The following is a 19616-nucleotide window of genomic DNA, read 5'->3' on the forward strand; positions in this document are numbered from 1 at the left end:
GGCACTGATTTTTTCATTACTTATTAAGTAGTGATTTCATATTATGGGACAGAGCTAGAAAATGCTCTCTTTACTAATGATGAAGGGGAGTGTGATTTTCATTTTTCTTATGTTTACATCACAAATATATCTCTAAATTGCATAATACAAATATTTCATTAAATTCATATTCAGAATTGTGGAGAAATCGAGAATTCTGCATTTCTCGTGTAACTCATTTGAAGTTTAATCAACTTGCTTCTTTCAGTTTTCTGGGTTTGTGGTAGTTGTTAATTAGGATATATGCTTGTGTACACAAGTTGTTATGGCCAAAGGTGGCATCTGTTCTTAAGATTTTTAAAAACATGTGGTCTATTTCTTCTCAGTGGCAGGGGTTAGATTAACACACTGAACAATTTGCTTAGAATGTGTTGTCAACTATAGTGGTATCCTAAATATGCTGAAGGTTAACATGGTGATTTTCATGGTATCATTATTCAAGTAGTGGGCATCATTCCTGGCTGTGTGAAATAATATTGAAGGCAGAAACATGGAATGTGATTTTCCACTAATCTGTATCACAAACTCCTCATTTTAATGCTTGTGTTCTCTACTTTGGTCTAATAGTAATTTGGTCAAACATCTTTGTATAAAGAGAGTGGAGACAAAAGAGAGGTTATTTCAGTACTTGGTTTTGGTGTAGTGTGTACTTTATAGCAATAGGAAAAGTATCCATTAAAGTAATTAAGCCAATACAGAAATGTGGGGCTGTTGATTGATTGGTGACCAGGACAGTTTTGTTTCCTCAGCTGAGAAAAAACCCCATCAATGCTTACTGTTTAGGCACATTGAGTAATTACATATGGTTGTGTGGAAGTGTTCTTTGGTCCAGCAATAATTTTTTGATTGGTCTTTAAGAACTGTAAAAGTAGCAAATAAATATACTTTATTATATAATGTTTTCTGTTTGCTATAATTTGTTTTGAAACAACTGCTTTGGTGCTAATCAGCTCTGTACTGTGATAAACTATTTGGTATTACTGACCTACAACTCTGCTTTTGTTTTTTAATTCAACAAGTTAATCTGAATAAGTTAATTTTCAGGTGTATTTTCCTTCATGTGCCTTTGTAACACCAAGTGATTTATTTCAACAAAATACTTGAGATTGCAATGTCAAATGTGGCATTTCTGCCTTTAATACTTACTTACCTCTTAGTCACAAACCTAATTGTGACCCAATAAATTGTCGACTGTTTAAAAAAAGTAAAGATTTAATATTTGTAGCTTTTATACTTGTGAATGGTGAGGAGCTGAGAATAGCAGATATTCGTAATGTAAAAGAGCACTTTTTAGAAAAAAAGGGATGATGTTTTTATTTACAACAAACTAGTCTTAAGCATTTTTTAGAGCCCTGCAGATTTGAAGCACTACATTTAGCAAGTTCATGAAAACACAACTGGTGTTTAAAGGCCCATCTGCGTCAGTACTTTAACAAAAGGAATTGTAAGCTCTAAATGTAGAAAATGTTCTTTATCAGTTAGTTTTGCTGCAGTGTGATAGTTCCAGTTTGACTATCTGGCTTGTTGAAAAAAGAACTGGAAAATGTTTTGTGGGGTTTTTTTGTTTGTTTGTTTGGTTGGTTGGTTGGTTTTCTTTGGAGTCTTTGCCCTCTGTTCTGTTTCTGAACAGAGATTTGTTTCATGACTGCAGTCAGACGCAAGCGCAAAGAGAATTACTCTGTACTGGAAAAATTGAGGAACAGTGTGGAAGAAAAACATCATTTTTTCAATTAGACTCTTTTTGTCACATGTGTACTTTATCAGACCTCTTTATGTGTGCCCAAGTATTTAAAAAGTCTCACACCAGGTGAACAAAATAAGAGGTATTGAAAGGGCAATTTATTTACAGCAATATCTTATTTCCTGTGTTGTTGACTAGATTTGTGTTTGAATAAGAACATTTCTTTTGTGGCAGCACAGGTGCTCCTTGATTCTGCAGTGAAGGCAGTATTCTGTGCTTAATACTAGCTAGTTGCCATGACAACAATTATGATGTCATGAATTCAGCACAGTGACTTCACTGCAGTGCATTTTATCTTTATTCTCTGTTTTTTCAGATCTTGCTAGCAAACTGAGAAGCATCTTTGTGTGATACTGTGACATGTTTATTGGGTGTTAACGATAACTAATGTGATCCAGATCTCTGTTTCCAAGTAAATCTAATTTCTGCATACCTTTAAATTCACACCCAAAATCTGGGAAACTGAGGCCTTGCTTTTTTATTTATATAGATCTCTTTCAGCTATACTAGCCATAAAAGTTTGCTGATAGGAATGAAGAGGAAAAAATACTCGTATTTGGTTTTTTTGTTTTCATCACTCAGGTGTGATTCTTTTCAGCTCGGAGAAATGTACATATTTTAAAACTGAGCAGTGTCCTGTACTTCTGCCAGAGTAATTTGTTCGATTCTGGCTTGCTTTCTTAGTGTCGTTCTTTTCTGAAGCAGGTGAAATGTTTTCGCAGTCTCTTTTCAAGGACTTGTTGACTCGCAAATTGTACAAGGAAATGTCCTGCCCTTCAGCCTTTGGAAATGGTCAGCTGTTTTCTGCTCTCTGAGCACTTCTATTTATCACTGTGTTGTGGACCTCCATTTCACAGGTAGCAGAGCCGACTGTTCAGTGCATACGCTTGCTCTGTCCTCCATTGCCTTACAGTAGTCAGAGACGTATTTGGTATTTTTTCTATATTTTTAAAGTGATACGACTTCCAAATTTAGCCCCAGTGAGAATGCCAGTAAAAACACTGAGTTTAGCTAGCCTGCATTTCTTTTTTTTGACTTAACTGTGTCTGTTTAGAGCTGGCTTATTGGCTTAACTCAAAAATTGTCTGAGTCTTCTGGGCCATCTGACTTTACATTATCAGTGAATAGCACCAAGTGTGTCATAATGGTATGCCAGGTATTTTTGTAAGGGGTTATTTTGGCCTTGGCAAGTAAGAAGTTATTCACCTTTGGGTTAGTTTGACAAAGGTAGTTTCTTTGTATAGATAGGGCTTTAATAACTATGTTGTTGTAAGTGTGCTGAAAGCCTCTCTAATAACAGGAGAAAATGTAGAATGTGCCGATTTCTTCCTGTGGCTTACCACTGCAGTGATAATTTGCATTAAATTGTATTGAGCATATATCTATTTAGGTGAGGTTAGAATTAAATGACCTGTTCACTTTTTTCTTCCTCTGAAGAAAGATGAAGACTTGAAAAGCACCCACTAGCAAATGAGAGCATGTCATGGACAGCATGTAAGGAAGATGAAAAACATAACAGGAAAATCAAAGTTGCAGTTGTCTTTCTGCAGGAAAAAAAAAATAATCTGTGTAGCCTGTCATTTATAAGTATAGCATGGAAGGTGGATTCTGGCATGCTGCAACTGGCGTTAAGAATATGTGACCGAGATGCTTTTGTTAATGAGCTATAATTAGGGAGCAAACTGCAAAATACTGTTGGCAGGTACTGTTCCCATTGCCTAAGTGTAGTGGTCTTGTGCTTTAAGATTTGCTGGTTTATGTTGGTAATGGCTGTATTTAGTAGCTTTTTCTTTGATCAGCGTGTGTGCTAGTGATGGGGTAGTTTGTGTTAAATTCTCTAAAATGCTTTTTCAAAACTGCAAACATTTTTATCTTCCTAATAATGCTTGTGCATGTGGAAGTTTTTATTCATTTAAGAGCACTGGTACGATTTGATTGCTAAAGCTTTCGGTCTTTAGATATATGTGATCCTCTGAGCAGTCTTTTGTAATATAGTTGTTGTGGGGTTTTTTTTTTTGTTTCTGTTAATTTCTAAATACTGTTTTTCTGACCATGTGGGTTCTCAAGATGTGATTGGACAAGGTGCTAGAGAATTTCATTTAGGCTCCCATTTCCACAGAATTTTGGATCAGATGACCTTTCATGGTCTGTTCTGAGCTGGGCTGATCTAGGAGTCTAGGATTGAGATGCTGGAAGGAATAGCAGATTTCTTAATAGCAAACTGACATAACTGCACATGAAAAATTGCTAACTCAAAACTCTTAGCTGTTTAGTCCCATGGAGATTAGATCATTCAGTTCCCAGCAGTGTTTGCATGAACAAATGTTGCATTTAGAAATAGTATTATGGCAGTTAATACTAGACTGAATATATATGGAATTTCAAATTCTGGACTGCAAGTGTCTTGGCAGTGCATATTCTTCTGAAGAAGTGAAAGGGGCGTGTAGGTTTTTTAAATGTTTAAGAAAAGCAACATTTCTGTGTGTGAAAATGAAAGGAAAGTTGGTATGGAAAAAGAAAAAAAAAGTTTTACTGTGTGAGTCTTTTATTTTCTTTTATGAATGGATGTGCATAAGGCCTATCTGCAGTATATAGATCAGAAAGACACCTGCTGTACTGTCTTCAAAATTAACATTAAAAAGAATGGAATGATGGTGCTGCGGGAGCAATAACAAAAAAAACCACTAACCCCCCCTCCTATTTTATTTTGGAATTATTTAAAGAAGCAACCTGAAGTTGCAGTGCTGTCTTTTATTCACTCCAGATTCTTCTATGAGAACCAGTTGGTTTCTTGCCCACTGGGGCTCAGAAAATAAATAAGTTAGTTGGAATTGTCTCAGTTAGAGCTCTTACTCCTACTTAAAAATACAGCATGGTACCAAAGTAGTACATCAGTGCCTAGTTCACATGGTAAGCTTCTACATGCTTTGATTTTACAGAGACTAGGAACTTGTATGTTATTACCAGTACTGGGAGTGCATGAAAGAATGGCAATATTGGTGAAGGTATGGAAAAGTAATTGGCTTGCATTTCAGGATACAGTGGCAGATAGCGTGGTGAGCTTGCATTTGATTAGAGGGCAGTACTAATGGTGGTGTTTTGGTACTTTTTTTGTGGCAGCTTCGAAGACTTTTTCTCCAGGTCAGCAACTTCAGCAGGATATCAGTGAGAAGAGTTAAATTGCTTGGGTGGGTCCCTTTGCAGTGTCTGCTTTGAAGCCCAGAACAAAATTTGGTTTAGTATCGACGCATGTACAAGCTGAGTTAGCAGAAGAGAGCAGAGGCTTGAAGGGCTGCTTGCTACTGTAGAAAAGTTAGGAGGCTGGAAATGCCAGGGAAGTGTTTCAGGAAGAGTACGTGGTGAGAAGAAGAGTTTCTAAACTTGGTTCTGCTCAGTATCCCTTCTGATCTATCAAACTATCAACAGGTTCATCTGTCATCATTCTGAGCACCAGGTGACCTAATGCACCAAGTCCTTTGCTGCATCCAGTCTGCAGGGGAAGGCTATGAACAACATCACTGGTAAAGACACATCTCTTTGGATGTGTCCTGTCCTCTAATAAAAGCTCTGTCTTCAGAGAACAGAGTTTTATTGGCTTCATAAATTGCTATGTCTCTTGCAAAGAGTTATATAGAAAATTCTATATACACCTTTCAAAGCAGTAAGGGTTTGAAATTCGATGTTTTGAAAGCAATCAGTAGAATCTTCATCAGCACAGGGGAGCTGGCCTTAACAAGCGTATATTTAAAATCATTATAGATGAGGTTTAGAGAAGACATACTGCATTAATTTGGAGTATTTTCACATGAATTAGTGTGAAAACCTCCATGACAAATTTGTAAGTGGAGATGTATGATTACCCCACGTGTGTTGGTCCATGATGGAGAGTGCTGTGGGATGCCAGGGTGACATGGTTAGCTTGGCCTCAGCAGGCTGCCTGGCTCCCTTTTTCTACAGTTCTGATTCAGGCTACCCAGCAGTCCATGTGCTTTTCTATGATCAAACGATACAGCCCTTACGGAAAAATGTGCTACTCAAAGCTCTGTGTGGCTCCTGTAGCCAACTTGATCTATACAATGGGAAATAGGAAAGTTGTCTTTATCTGATAAAGCAGCTGACTTTAGCATGAAATCTTTTTTTAATCTCAACTTGCTGAAAGTGCTATAACAATAAAAAGGCCTGTTTGGGTTTTTTTGTTGGTGGGGTTTTTTTGTTTTGGTTTTTTTTCCCCCCTGTGTTGGGAAAGCAAAAAAAAAAATTCGACACTTCCTCATTTCATGTCTTTCTGACAGAGTGTTCTCTGACATTGTTAGGGTTTAATCATCAGTTGTGATACCCTGGTTGTGCTAAAGCACATAACTTTGCAACTCACTACTAACTGTCAGCATCTGTGCTGCATGAAGGTATTTTCATGGTGACCTAAACTACTGTTTCTTCTTGCTTGCTATATGTTAAATGAGTCAATGGAATCGTTAAATGAATCGTGTTTCAGCAGTTATCATTAAATTAAGGTAATTGAATCATTAGTTTGTGAAATCACTGTTCATGCTTTAATAGTAAAACATCTTGCACATAGAAATCTTGAAACACAGTATATTTTATTTAAAAACTGGGGATTCTTTTTCAGCTTTTCCTTTATAGAGGCTTCCTTCTTTTGGTACCAAATTGTGATTTTACTGAACAGAAACATAACATTAGTTTTTGAAATACAGTGCTACCATGCATACTATTTTGTCCCAAAGCATGGTAGAAATTATTTTACTTAAGGTACAAATCTGAAGAAACAAACTGTCCTAGTATCCCACTGAACAGAAGGAAAATAATGAAGGTTTACTTTAGCCCTTTCAGAATTTTCCCATTAAGACACACAAAATAATTTTTAAAAGTAAAATACATAATGGATAACAATAAGAAGTTTTACAAAGTTGTTAATATAAATAAAAAATAAAAGCAGCTTAACTGTGTTTCTTCCTTTCTTCCCCAAGAGCTTTATCAATGTATCTCTAATTTGAAGGTGCTGAGATTTACTTACTGAGGCTCCCTCTACAGTTTGTGTAGGTGATGGCTCAGGTGGTCAGGTTTGACTTTTGTTCTAAGTAGTAGGCAGGAAGTGGTTCTCCTTTGTATCTAGATTGCCATGCATGATACACATCTTAAAGGATTTTAAAAGATTAGTCTGTATTCTGTGTTATTGTAAGTGAAGACCGCTTGTGTGAGAGTCCCATTTAATGATGTTAGGTAATCTTAATTTTTTTAAGCACTGCATTTCCAGCAAAATGAAGGCTGCCTCTGTAGTAAAAAGAGAGAAGGAAAAGTTCATTTCAATAACCTAACAACAGCTTTTATGATTAAAGCTGTTTGATTATGATTGATATGATGTATGATTATGATTGTTTCCTCATTTTACTTTCTCCAGATAATATGGGGAGACATTCTTATACCTTTTTCATTTTGATGTCTTGCTTGGATCAGGATTTAGGGGCAAGGCCAATAAGGCTGTGGGTGTCTGCTATAGATCTCCCACCCAGGGCAATCAGGTGGGCAAAATTTTCTATAAACACCTGAAGGAAATCTTATGGTCATTTTCCCTTGTTCTTGTGAGGGTTTTCAACTTCCCTGTTGTGTGCTAGAATTACAATTCAGCAGAGAGTTCCTGGAGTGTGTTGAGGATAACTTCCTGACTCAGCTAGTGAGTGAACCAACCAGGGACTGTGCCCTGCTGGACCCACTTTTTGTGAACTGGGAAGGGTGGTAGAACATGAGATGGTTGGAGATTACCTTGGACCAGGGACCATGAAACAATAAAGTTCTCTGTTCTTAGAGATACCAGAGGGGGGGGGGGGGCAGGCAGGCAGGCAGCAAAAGTGCCACCCTAGAATTCTGAAGGGCAAAGCAACTTAAGTAGCCTGATTACCAGAATCCCTTGAGAATCAATTCTAAAGGATAGAGGAGTCCAGGAAGGCTGGACACTCTTCAAGAAGGAAGTCTTGAAGGCTCAGGAGCAGGCTATCCCCATGTGCTGTAAGGCAAGCTGGGGGCATAGAAGACCAGCCTGGCTGAACAGGGAGCTTTGGTTGGCACTCGGGGAGAAAAAGAGAGTTTATGGCCTTTGGAGAAAGGGGCAGGCCACTCAAAATGGCAACAAAAATGTTGTGAGGGTGAGAATCCTATCCAGGGTGAGAATCAACGGGTCCAAAGCCCAGCTAGAAATTAATCTGGCCTCTATGGTAAAGGACAACCAGAAAAGTTTCTATAAATATATTAACAGAAGAATAACCAGGAAGACCCTCCATCTCCTATTGGATATAGGAGAAAACAATGATGAAGGATGAGGAAAAAGCTGAGGTGCTTAATGAATTCTTTGCCTCAGTCTCTAGCAACATGACCAGTACTGAAGAAGAAACCCAACTTCCTAAGCTAGGAGATGGGGACCAGGAGCAGACTGACCTGCCCACAATCCAGGAGATGCCCAGTGACCTGCTACACCATGTGGATATCCACAGATCTATGGAGCCAGATGGGATGCACCCAGGAGTGCTAAAAGAACTGGCAGGGGTGCTCACCTAGCCACTTCCCATCATTTACCATCAATCCCTTCTGTGACAGGGTGACCTGCTTATTGGATGTGGGAAGGGCTGTGGATGTTGCCTACCTTGATCTTAGCAAGGCCTTTGACAGTTTTCTGCAGCATTCTCCCGGAGAAGCAGGCTGCTCGTGGCTTGGATGCACACACCCTTTGTTAAATGGAGTTAAATCCAGCTGGCAGCCCATCATGTGTGGTGTCCTCCAGGGGTCAGTGCTGGGGCCGCTTCTGTTTAACATTTTAATTGATGATTTGGATGAGGGGATAGAGTGCGCTCCCATTAAGTTTGCAGGTGACACTAAACTGGGTGGCAGTGTTGATCTGCCTGAGGGTAGGGAGGCTCTGCAGAAGGATATAGAGAGGCTTGATTGATGGGACAAGCCCAATAGTATGAGTTTCAACAAGGCCAAATGTCAGGTCCTGCACTTTTGCCACAACCCGCAGCAGCACTACAGGCCTGGGGAGGAGTGGCTGGAGAGCTGCCCAGCAGAGAGGGACCTGGGGGTGCTGACTGACAGCTGTGAACATGAGCCAGCAGTGTGCTCAGGTGGCCAAGAAGACAAAAGGCATCATGACCTGTGTCAGTGACCAGCAGGACCAGGGAGGTGATCTTACTCTTGTACTCAGCCTTGCTGAGTCTGCATCTCAGTAACTGTGTGCAGTTTTGGGCACCACAGTATAGGAAGGATATTGAGGTGCTGGAGAGGGTGCAGAGAAGGGCAACCAAGCTGATTAGGGGTCTGGAGAACAGGTCCTGTGAGGAGAAGCTGAATGAGCTGGGGCTGTTCAGCTTGGAGAAGAGGAGGCTGAGGGGAGACTTTATTGCTCTCTCATGCTGATTATAGTTCTATGATTAAGAGTATCTTCATGCTCACTTCTATTGCAGTACCATGGTGGAGAAAAGATTTGGAGGAAAGGGAGGAGAAGCACAAAGGCAGAGGAATAAGCCATCAAAAAGTGTTTGTAGAAAGATACATCAGGAATGGAACACATCTGTAGGAAAAGAATACCCTTCCTGTTCTTTATTCGTTACAAGTAATGCATCATGTGGATGAACTTCACATTTGTGTCTGTAGTGAAGTAGACACAGATACTTGCCTGGTTGTAGCTGCAAAGTATTGTTGGAGTACATATTGAAAGAAAAGTCACTAACTGTGAAGGAGAAATCTTAGGATCAGTGGACCTACAGCTTTTGTTTTTCTGTTTTGTTGTCTATTAATGCATGTAATTAAAAAAGAGCAATTGGACTAGGTGTGGTGTTTAAGTAACACAATCTCAAGATTTTAGGCAGAGATTGGCATTTCATCTGGCTCTCCAAATTTGTTTTTGGCTTCTGCTTCTCAGATAGCATTGACTGAGTTGAAAAATATGTTTACAATAAACATTGTCTTTCATAGGTAGACAGCAACAATTAATTATAGGTGGGGGATAACAGATGTAGGTGATTGGTATCTAGTCAGACTGGAGAAAAGTATCCTTAAAATGTTCTCTTTAAAACAGTTGTCCTCAGCACTTATGGCAGAGAAAACATCATTTAGTAGTCCCTGAGGTGATCACAAGGTTCCATATGTGATTTCTAGGCGTGATTTCAGTTCTGAGAACATGTAAAGCATTGTTCTTGTGCCAGATCTATTTTGAGATAAAGGAATTCCCTTTACCATCATTGGTTACTAAATGCACATACATCAGAATAGTTTTGTTCTTAAATCTGGAATGAAATTAAAAACTAGAGATTATTCAGCTCAGCTGGTTGAATGCAATGGGTTTTCTTTTCTTTCATGCAGTATGTACACTGGGGAGGAGATACACAGAATTGTTAGGAAGAATGTGGGTATCTTATGTTTTCTGTTCCAGTACCTTTGCTTGAGAAGCCATATTTAGTTTATTTCCTTTTTATATTTTAAAAAAGATATTCTACACACTCGACTATTTAAATAGACTAGTATGATGTTCCACTGCAGAGGCATTTTCCTTTCACATTGCTTTCATTCAATAAGATGCGCATTTTTTCTGTATAAATGAACTCATATTCAGTAGTGCAATTGATGAATTCTTCTCTTTTCTTCCTCTTTAACACTGGCAAGCAGTTCAGTTCATCCAGGTGTCAGTGCTTTTAGTTGTGTGATCAGAATTTTCTAATGAGGGGAGGAAACGGTAAGAACTGGTTTGAAATAACTTTTCAAGTTCCAAAAAGAAAAAAAAAAAAAGAAAGCAAAGCTATCTTAAAATTAACAGCTGGAGTATTTTATTCTTTATGGCCTTTCAGAAGGGAAAGAATAGAGATGGATTTTTTTTTTTCAGGACAAGAAGGCTTGTATGGGTGAAACCTTACACAGCTTTCCTCCCATTTTTCTCTCATGTTTGCTTCTCTTTATCATAGAAATGTGATTCCTCTTCTGCTGACTTTCCTCTGAGGTTTGTTCTCTGTGACGTGAACTTAGTTTGGTTGACACAATCTACAATTCTGTTCAGTTATGCTCATTTTTCCCCATGTCTCATTTTTGGTTAAATAATTCAATCTTTTTTAGTGACATTATTTCTTCATTTAATTTTTTAAAAAACTTTTTCCTGAAGCCCAAGTAAATTGGATGGAAAAATGAAGTAGTGCCAAGTGGCTGCAGGATGCTTTGGACAAAGTGCTTGCACAAGGGTGTTCAGCCCACCCTATGAATAAAAAGCTTGAGTGAGATATGTATTATTGGGTTCAATTACTGTTTTCTTTTGGCAGTTGGGGGTAGAATTGATCACATGTAAATAATTATTTGAATATTTAAGTGTATGCTTCTATTTTTCTGTGAGAATGTTCCTACCAGGAGCATTGGTAATTCCTCCCACATCCCTCTTTCCTCTTCCCGAAGCTCACAAAGCAGAAATGAGAGAGCCATTAACCATTTTGCTTGCAGGAACAGAGATTAAAAACTTTTTATCTTAAGTGACTGTCTCCTGACCTTGATCCTTGGTGGTAAGGGTCATTGACTCTTTTACCTGGAATCTTGAAGAAAGTGGAACAGTGCTATATCGGAATACCTGGACAAATTCTATTTATCAAATCCATTGTTTTCTCAAATCCATTGTTTTCTCAAATCCATTGTTTTCTCTGAAGGGGGCCTAGAGGAAGGCTGGAGAGGGACTGTTTGCAAGGGCCTGTAGTGATAGGATGAGGGGCAATGGTGTTAAATTAGAGAGGAGTAGATTTAGATTGGATATTAGGAAAAAGTTCTTTACCCTGAGGGTAGTGGAAAAATGGAACAGGTTGCCCAGGAAGGTAGTTGAGGCCTCATCCCTGGAGATAATTCAAGGTGAGGCTTGACAAGGCTCTGAACAACCTGATCTAGTTGAGGATGTCCCTGCTTACTGCAGGGGGGTTGGACTAGATGACATTTAGAGGTCCCTTCCAACCCAAATCATTCCATGCTTCTGTGATTCTGAACAGTGTCAGGAGAGCTTGTTTTCAGCAACAGAATACTTGTATCATGTTTGGTATGACTTGGCTTCGTAGGCTTTAATGAGGTTCACTTGGATAAGGCTGGGATATATAGTGATTCTGCTAGGCAACTCTGATTTTTATGCAAAGGGTCAATAGGTACTTAAAGCAAATGAGGGCTGTCCTGTGTCCTAGAAACTGTGTTTTTTATGACTTTGAATGTGTTGTTCTAGTGAACTGAATAAAAAGTGTTTTGAAGTGGGAATGGGGACAAGACGCTGCATAATTTGTGGTGTCACTTCTAGACACTCAAAAGTTGTCCAGACACAAGTTGATCAGATAAGGATGGATGGTACTGTTAAGAGACACCCAAGTTAAAGCACAGGAAATAAACCATGCTTGCCATATTTCTTGTAGCATTTGTGCTTCCAGTGAGCAGAAACAAGTGTTTGGCCTATAAGGTCTTATGATCATTTGACTTTAAAAGGTAGTCCAGATTTACAGTAATAAAAGCCTATTTTGTAGGCTTTGAAGTTTTTTTGCCCTTAGAAACTATGTCTAGGAACAGAGTCTGTAAATGCATTGCATGTTGGGATTGATGGTAACACAATACAAAGTGTTGAGTGAGTTTCAGTTGAGTGCCAGAACTTATATTTGTAGTAGTAACACATTTTCATATTCATTTACTGCAAAGTGGGGCGTTCTGGTATTTAAAACAGTAGTTTAGAAATGCACTTCCCTGGATTTTCAGATTATGACAATTAGATAACCTTTCAGTTGAGTAACAAGTCAAAGGTATGATCTACCTTCCTCCAGTCTCAAATGTGGAGCCAATACTGTGAGAATGCACTCTGCTTGGTATAGGAATCTTACCAGTTTTACCTGTTTTAATTCAAGGTAAAACTAAATGGGCAAATATTGAGAAATTATAATGGTACTTTCTACCTTTCTTCCTGAAAATCCAGCTCTTGGTGCCTGCTTTTCTGTCTCAAGGTTACCATGGTCAGTAGTGTGCAAAAGAGAAGATGTAGTTAGTCTCACTGAATTTTTCATCTGTTTGAGGGAATATCAGCTGTTCTGTGGACTTATTTGCCTTATACAACAAATATTTATTGTGCTGTTTAACAGCAATTGAGGAGAAATTATATGACAAGGTAAAAAATTTGTCCTTTTGTGAAGTTACCATAGTTCAAATTCCTTTTTTTCATTTCAGAATGGGGAACTTGCCATTATAACACTTAAAGACAGCTTGGACTTCCTTCAGCACTATGAAATGCACAGATCTAATGCAGCAACAATATTAAGTATGCAGTTGCTTTTTAACTGAAAGGAGCATGTATATTTAGATGTAATACCTCAAGTTATTTCATGACATCGTGATGGTAATAGAGTCTAAAAGCTTATTTTTGTGTGCAAATCTTGGCTAACAGCATATCTGTTAATCGTGATTCTGGTGAAACTTCAAGATCTATATGAATGACAGAATAGAAACTGGTATGGACATGAATAGACAGCTAAAAATTCTTTGTAGTACTAGACATGAGAAGAGCCTGGATGTTAGCTTTTCCAGATCAGAAATTTGGTGTACTTGTGGAAATCTTTTGGAAGCTGAAAGGGGCACAATAAGCCAATGATCTTGGCATTGTCTTTCTGTTTTCCAAGTCAGAGGCTTCCAGGTCTCTCGGCTTTGATCTTGGAGCCTGTACTAAAGAGGCACAGTGTATTGCAGGAGTATTGCAACTCTTAGCATCTAGTCATGATCACCAAATTTTAATTGTTGTTTAGAAATTCTTTTGTCTCAACTGAAATTCCTTGAGGGGGTTTGTTTCATAAGTATCAGTGAGTTTTTTCCTTTTTCTGGTGAACAAATTTCTACCCCGAGGTGTAACTGTTTCTTGGTTACATTAAGGTTGCGTGCATTTACTTTGTGCATATTGAACTAAAGGGATGTCATATGTAATGTACTCACTATTTAAGGTTTTGAATATTCTAAGTAAGTGAGATAGGAAATAACCAGTTCAGCAGCCATGCTGTCAACTGGGGAGCAAAGTACTAAAATACAGAATAGGTATTTAAAGAAAAGGCTTGCAATATTATTCTGGCAACAAATTTATGTGTTGGCAGAGCAAGAGAAATTTTGGTATACTAGGGTCTACAGCAAAACAAAACATAAGTTGAAATAAAATCCTTAAAACAAGGATTGATTACCAAATAAAATATCAATATGTTGCTTTTACATATGTTAATGTGAGTAAATTAAGATAAGTGTGGTTGAGACTTCAAAGACTTTCCTTGGTTTATACTGCCTCCAAATTGTATCTTAAGTAAGTTTCCTAGCTTACATGTTAATCAATTTCTCAAGTTGCAGGTTTTTGATTTGCTTTCACCTCTTTCAAATACTACCTTATTGGGTGCTTGAGATTTTAGTATTTGGAATGTAACTTGCAGTTACTAGGTTGCAATATACTAAATAAATGTGCAGTTATATAGTAATTTTTTTTTCTTCTTCTTACTCTAATATTTCAATTAAGTATTGCTTAAGTAAGTAATCCCTAATGTAGTCCTACTGATAAAAGATATTTCTGACCAGGAATGGCTGGCCATACACAAAGACATGTTTCTTTACTTTTCTTGCCTAAGGAATAACAAGTGTTTTGAATTTATTTTTTAGATTCTGATTATTTTTTTTCTTAGGAATCTCTGCTCATCTTTATGTTATTCAATATTTAATTTGCAGTTTTAACAGATTATTATTCAAGCTACAATAATCTTTTGCAGTGTTTGGCTTTTATTTCACCGTCTGTTCAGGCTTCGGTTTTTTGATTGCTGCAAAATATCTGCAGTGTGCTGTTTGGTTATTTTTGGATAGCTTGGATATTTTTTAGCTCTCTAATATGTGAAGATTACAGATGTAGTCCAGCCCTGATGACAGGAATTTTTTTGTTTGAATTCTTAATAATAAGAATTAGTAAGAATAGAAAAGTACAGCTATGAAGAAAGGTTTGGCTGTATGTTACGTCAGTTTCCTGAAAAAGAAATGCCATACAGGTAGAAAAGCTATTCTAGCAGCATCCTTTTCTGACTGAATTAATAGTGAATGCTCTTAAAAGCATCCTTTGTTATTAACCTAGATCAGTTACTAATACATGGGGACAGCTAAGTGAGGAGTCACCAACAGTGCATTGAAAAAGGTAAGCAATTGTCAGAAGGACTTAAGGAATGCTCTTCTTAGGCATTATCTGTAAACTGTGGTACTGAGCTGCTGCTTTGGTGAAGCAATATTGGTGTAGCTGTGATATCTTGATCACTTGTCGTTAAAATGAAGGTGATGTCTGATGTTCACTATTGCCATTTCAGAAGAGTAAAATAAGATCGAATAAATTAAGGGGAAATGAGACAGTCTTTGTTTAAACACTGAGTTGTGTACAATGCACAAAGCTTTGTAATGAGGGAAGTTGTTCCCTCTACTCTAGTTTCCTTTATGAGTCTCAAATAAGCATGAAGTTTTTAGTTGCCATGGAAGTTGTCATGCCAAGGCAAAAGGTAAACTTTTCTGGCAGAGTAATTTTAAATGAGATTTCAGGGAGATAGTATTCTTCCAGTACAAAAAATAGAATGTGTTGCTCGAGATGTGGTAAAACAACACCTAATTTTTATAGCACTATTTAATACAAACTTTTGGATTACACTGAAGCAGTAGATCTCAATTTTCGTAAGATGTATTTGACTGTGTGGGATAACGATATGATTCCTCGTTTTTCTGACTAATCAGATTTGGGAAACTTAAGTGAACTTCTCAGCAGAGTTTGAGGCTAGTTGATGATCTGTATTTTGTATGGAGCAAATCTTACTTTACTCAGGGGACAGAAGTGCTATCTAATCCTATGGTTGTGTGAACAGTAGTGTATCCTTCTCTACATTGAAACAATAGCTTCTGATGAAGAGATGTTGGGAGAGGAGGATAGGAAGGCCAAAAAAAAAAAGCTGGAGTTGGGTGACACTGATTTAAGGATTTATAGTGCCACTGATCTTAGAGGACTTACACATTAACTACCCTGTATACTCCCACTTCCTTAATGTATCAAGACTGTCTCCAGATAAAAAATATGCATATAAGAAATACCTAGACAGCATTTCCTTCTTTAAGAGATGTTCTTATCTTATGGAAAATGTTGCAAAGATGGGAATAGCCATTGACCACTGTTTTTATATTGACTTTTGAGCTGACAAATCTTGGATGGAGAAATAACTAAGATGGCTTAATGTTGCTTCACGGTGTCATGATTATTTAGGACTTTTTAATTAACAAAGTGCCAGGAAACGGAAAGCAGGTAGAACAAGCGTAAGTATGCTTCTGTTCAGCTGCAAACAGTGGAGTATATCCCCCAAATCTGCCTTAGTGGAGCATACTGTTTTGTAAAAGCATAGTGAGAGTGGATGGAAAAGTTGCATTTATATGCCATTGTCTTGGGTTAGTGCAGTGGTGTCTTGGAAGCTGGGGTGGCCATAGGGGTGGCACTTGTGAGAAGCTGCTGGAACTCCACTGCCCTAGTTCCAGTCCCTGCTCCGCCACTGCCCATGGTCGAGCAGATATGGGAAACTGGATGTGCTTCTGTGATTAACATTCAGGAAAAGGGAAAATGAAACTGCAAAAATACAAGAAAAGGACTCGTGGAGCAGAGGATGAAGTGAGAGAGCAATGCCAGAGAAAAGATAGCAAGGTCAGTGAAGGAGGGGAAAAGATGCCCGAGCAGAGATCTCCCCACAGCCCATGGTGAGATGGCAGCTGTGCCCCTGCAGCCCATGGAGGAGCACTGTGGAGCAGTCCCTGAAGGAGCACGGTGGGGTAAACGTGGACTTGTAGCCCCTGAAGTGTCACGGGTGGGCAGATGTGAAGCAGCAGCCTGTGCAGGATCACGGAGAGGGTCAGATGTGGATCTGCAGCCAGGGAGGACCCCGTGTGAGAGGAGGTGACTGCTCCCGCAGCAGCCGTGACTCTGTGCAGCCCAGGCGGGAGCAGTCTGTGCCTGAGGGACTGCACCTGTGGGAGGGACTCGTGTCCCAGGGGTTCCTGAAGGACTCTCCCGGGAGAGGGACCCCGCGTTGGAGCAGGGGAAGAACGTGAGGAGTCCTCCCCCTGAGGAGTAAGGAGCGGCAGAAACTCCGTGTGGGGAACTGACCCTAAACCCCCCCTGCCCCTCTCTGTGCCCTCAGGAAGGGATCCGGGACTGGGGAGATGGGAGGGGTCGGGGGAGAGGGTATCAGGATCTGGCCATGTTTCCTCTTTTCTCCTTGTAGATTAAATTGGTTTTATTCTTCCCAAATTGAACCAGTCTAGTTTTTGCTCATTACTGTAATTGGGGAGTGCAAACCTCCCTATCCCTGTCTCGATTAATGAGCTTTAAGGTGGATTTTCTCCTTCCTGTCCCATAGTGGGGGTGATGGGTGAGCTAGTGGAGGCCTGGTTGGTACCAGCTGGGCCTAAACTGTGAGAGCCATCTATCAGGTAAACTCAGTTTGGCACAGGCATGGTGTGAATGTCTAAAGGTAAGCAGTAGTAGAATTCGTCATGTTCCAGAGTCATGTGTGTTCTTTTTCTGAAAATGGGTTTATCTATACTGTTACTCTATAAGCACACTAGCTTCTAAATCCTGCATAAATGTTACCTCTTGTGAAGTTTCATGTTACAGTTTATCTGGTATCACTCCTGCTGAAAGAGATCTTGCTTGGCTGTTAGTTTTTATACCTTTCCCCCCTAAGTGTTTTGTAGCAATTAAAATATAGCTAGTTTAGTTTGCTATTAATCTGTCTTTCAGGGTTGGTTTTCTTCTGTGTAAGCTAGGGTAACCAATTCATCTGGTGCCATGTAGCAACTGAACAGAGGGAAGCAGCATAGGAGCATTTGCTCTGAAAAAATCTTGTCCCTTCACATCATCTTTGTACATCGTACATCTAACTTGCAGTGTGCCCTACTTGTTCTGATGAACTGTGGCAGTGGTATGATGCCCTTAGTTCTGTAGGGTTTTTTTTGTGGTTTGTTTTTGGTTGTTTGTGTTGGGTTTTTTGTTGTTTTTGTTTTTAAACTGACACAAGTGAGTTGCTGCTGAACAGGGAGGGTATAATGTTTTTATGCTGTCACCTACCCATCATTAAGCTTCTGCTAGATTAATTTTTGCTGCCACTTGCTAGGCAAGTGACTGGATTGAGTGTACAGTCATAAGACGAGGATGGAAAGTCAATAATTTTGTGTAATAACCTGTATTTACTTCAGTTTAAAATGGTGCTGTTTCTGGTCTACGTGAGGTTCTCTAAAGAAGCAATCTGATATTACTATAAGTATCTTTGGAATGAAGAAATATTTTGTGTGATTCCTTCCAGTTCTGGTTTGTAGTTTTGCTTTTTCTACATATACCAGTAGGAAGTCTACAGTTATTACTCATTTATCTTTTTGGGGCTGTAGTTTGGTTAGAAAAGAATATCAGAAAAATAAAAAGATGAGAATGTGAAAAGATTACTAAATTTTTTACTTCTTACTGTGGGTCTAGTATAGCCCTGAAATCTGATGTATCTTAAAGCAAAATAATAATAAAAAAAAAAGATTTGGTTTTGGTATGGTGGCAACATCTGGGGAGAGATTCTATGAAGCATTCCCATTGGGCATGCACAATTATGGGTAGTAAGTAGGTTAAGATAGAATATGTAATCTACATAGTGACTTCTAGAATACAAAAGCCTCTAAGTAGACAGGTGATTGCTGTGCACATCACAGGAGAAGAATGACTGTATGAAAGCTATTTATACAATATACATATTCCCTGTCTGAAAGCTAAATGAGCATATGCCTGGAAGCTGCACTAACAAAATAAACAGATGAGATTTCTTTTTAACTTTAAAATAATACGACTGCCGCCTCCAGTCATTTTCATGATGAATGACTTCTCTTTTGTGATCTGTATACTGGGTTAATGCAGTATATTTTATTTGGGTTGCAGTATAAACTACTTCTTGATGAGTAGTTCAAATGTGTTGTGTGGCTATACTCTGCTTGTTGTCCCAAATATTAAGTGATAGCTGTGCTCAGGAAGTGTATTTTCTTCAGAATCTGTGCTTAACACCTTATTCTCCAGTTTGCATGTGATAAAAGGGTTCAGGATCAGTCTCTTGAAGAAATGGTTTGACTCTTCTCTTAGTCAGTACCGTCATGATAGTTATTGCTTGTTTAGTATTGAGTATTTTCTGTCCACATACTTGAAATATTCTACTGCATAAAGCTAGTTTTTCATCTTTCTTGTCACTGAGAATTGTCAGAAACCAGTTGTTGAGACTATTGGGCTTAAGCCAGAAAAAAGGTTTTATACAAATTAAATCTCTTACTGCAGGAAAGAGATTTTTTGACTTTGTTTCTGAATAGGGCTGTGCCTTAGTTTCCAGTTCCCTGGTATTTTGACCAATATGACAGAAAGACAGATGTATTTAGAATTTTTTCTGCAAGTTCCATGAAACTGAGCTAAGGGAGGAGAAGGGATCCTAGGAAAGCTCTGAGATGACAGTAAAATGGTCTCATGTTACAGGCATTGAAGTGTTCATGGAAATCAATCCATCCTTTAAAATGTCTCAAACATAAGAATTAAGTGTTGGTCAGATATAATACATGAAAACATAGCAGATAAGCCATTGTTCACAGAATGTAACACTTAAATGGTCAAGACTCTGGGTTTTGGCAGAATAAAATAATGTTAATGTATTTGTGTATGTATCTTTATCTTTTGGGGTTTTTTTCTTTTTTTTTTTTTTTTGGTTTTTTAAAATTTTTCTTCAGGTTTTGTTGT

General features: G+C 38.5%; 1 protein-coding gene across 6 annotated transcripts in view; it reads left to right on the forward strand.

The window, feature by feature from the left end:
- The window catches only part of POU2F1 (POU class 2 homeobox 1), a 121057-nt gene that overhangs the window by 10573 nt on the left and 90868 nt on the right, over window positions 1-19616 (forward strand). The window contains exon 2 of one of the 6 annotated variants that reach the window (XM_071756578.1): window positions 5207-5301. The exons of the other annotated variants lie outside the window; for them this stretch is intronic. Within the exon in view, the coding sequence (XP_071612679.1) occupies window positions 5286-5301 (16 nt within the window). The 5' untranslated portion in view covers window positions 5207-5285. The remainder of the gene's footprint in view (window positions 1-5206; window positions 5302-19616) is intronic. 6 annotated transcript variants of the gene reach the window in all.

The sequence above is a fragment of the Heliangelus exortis genome, chromosome 1 (assembly GCF_036169615.1).
Source record: "Heliangelus exortis chromosome 1, bHelExo1.hap1, whole genome shotgun sequence".
In the NCBI taxonomy this organism is placed as follows: domain Eukaryota; kingdom Metazoa; phylum Chordata; class Aves; order Apodiformes; family Trochilidae; genus Heliangelus; species Heliangelus exortis.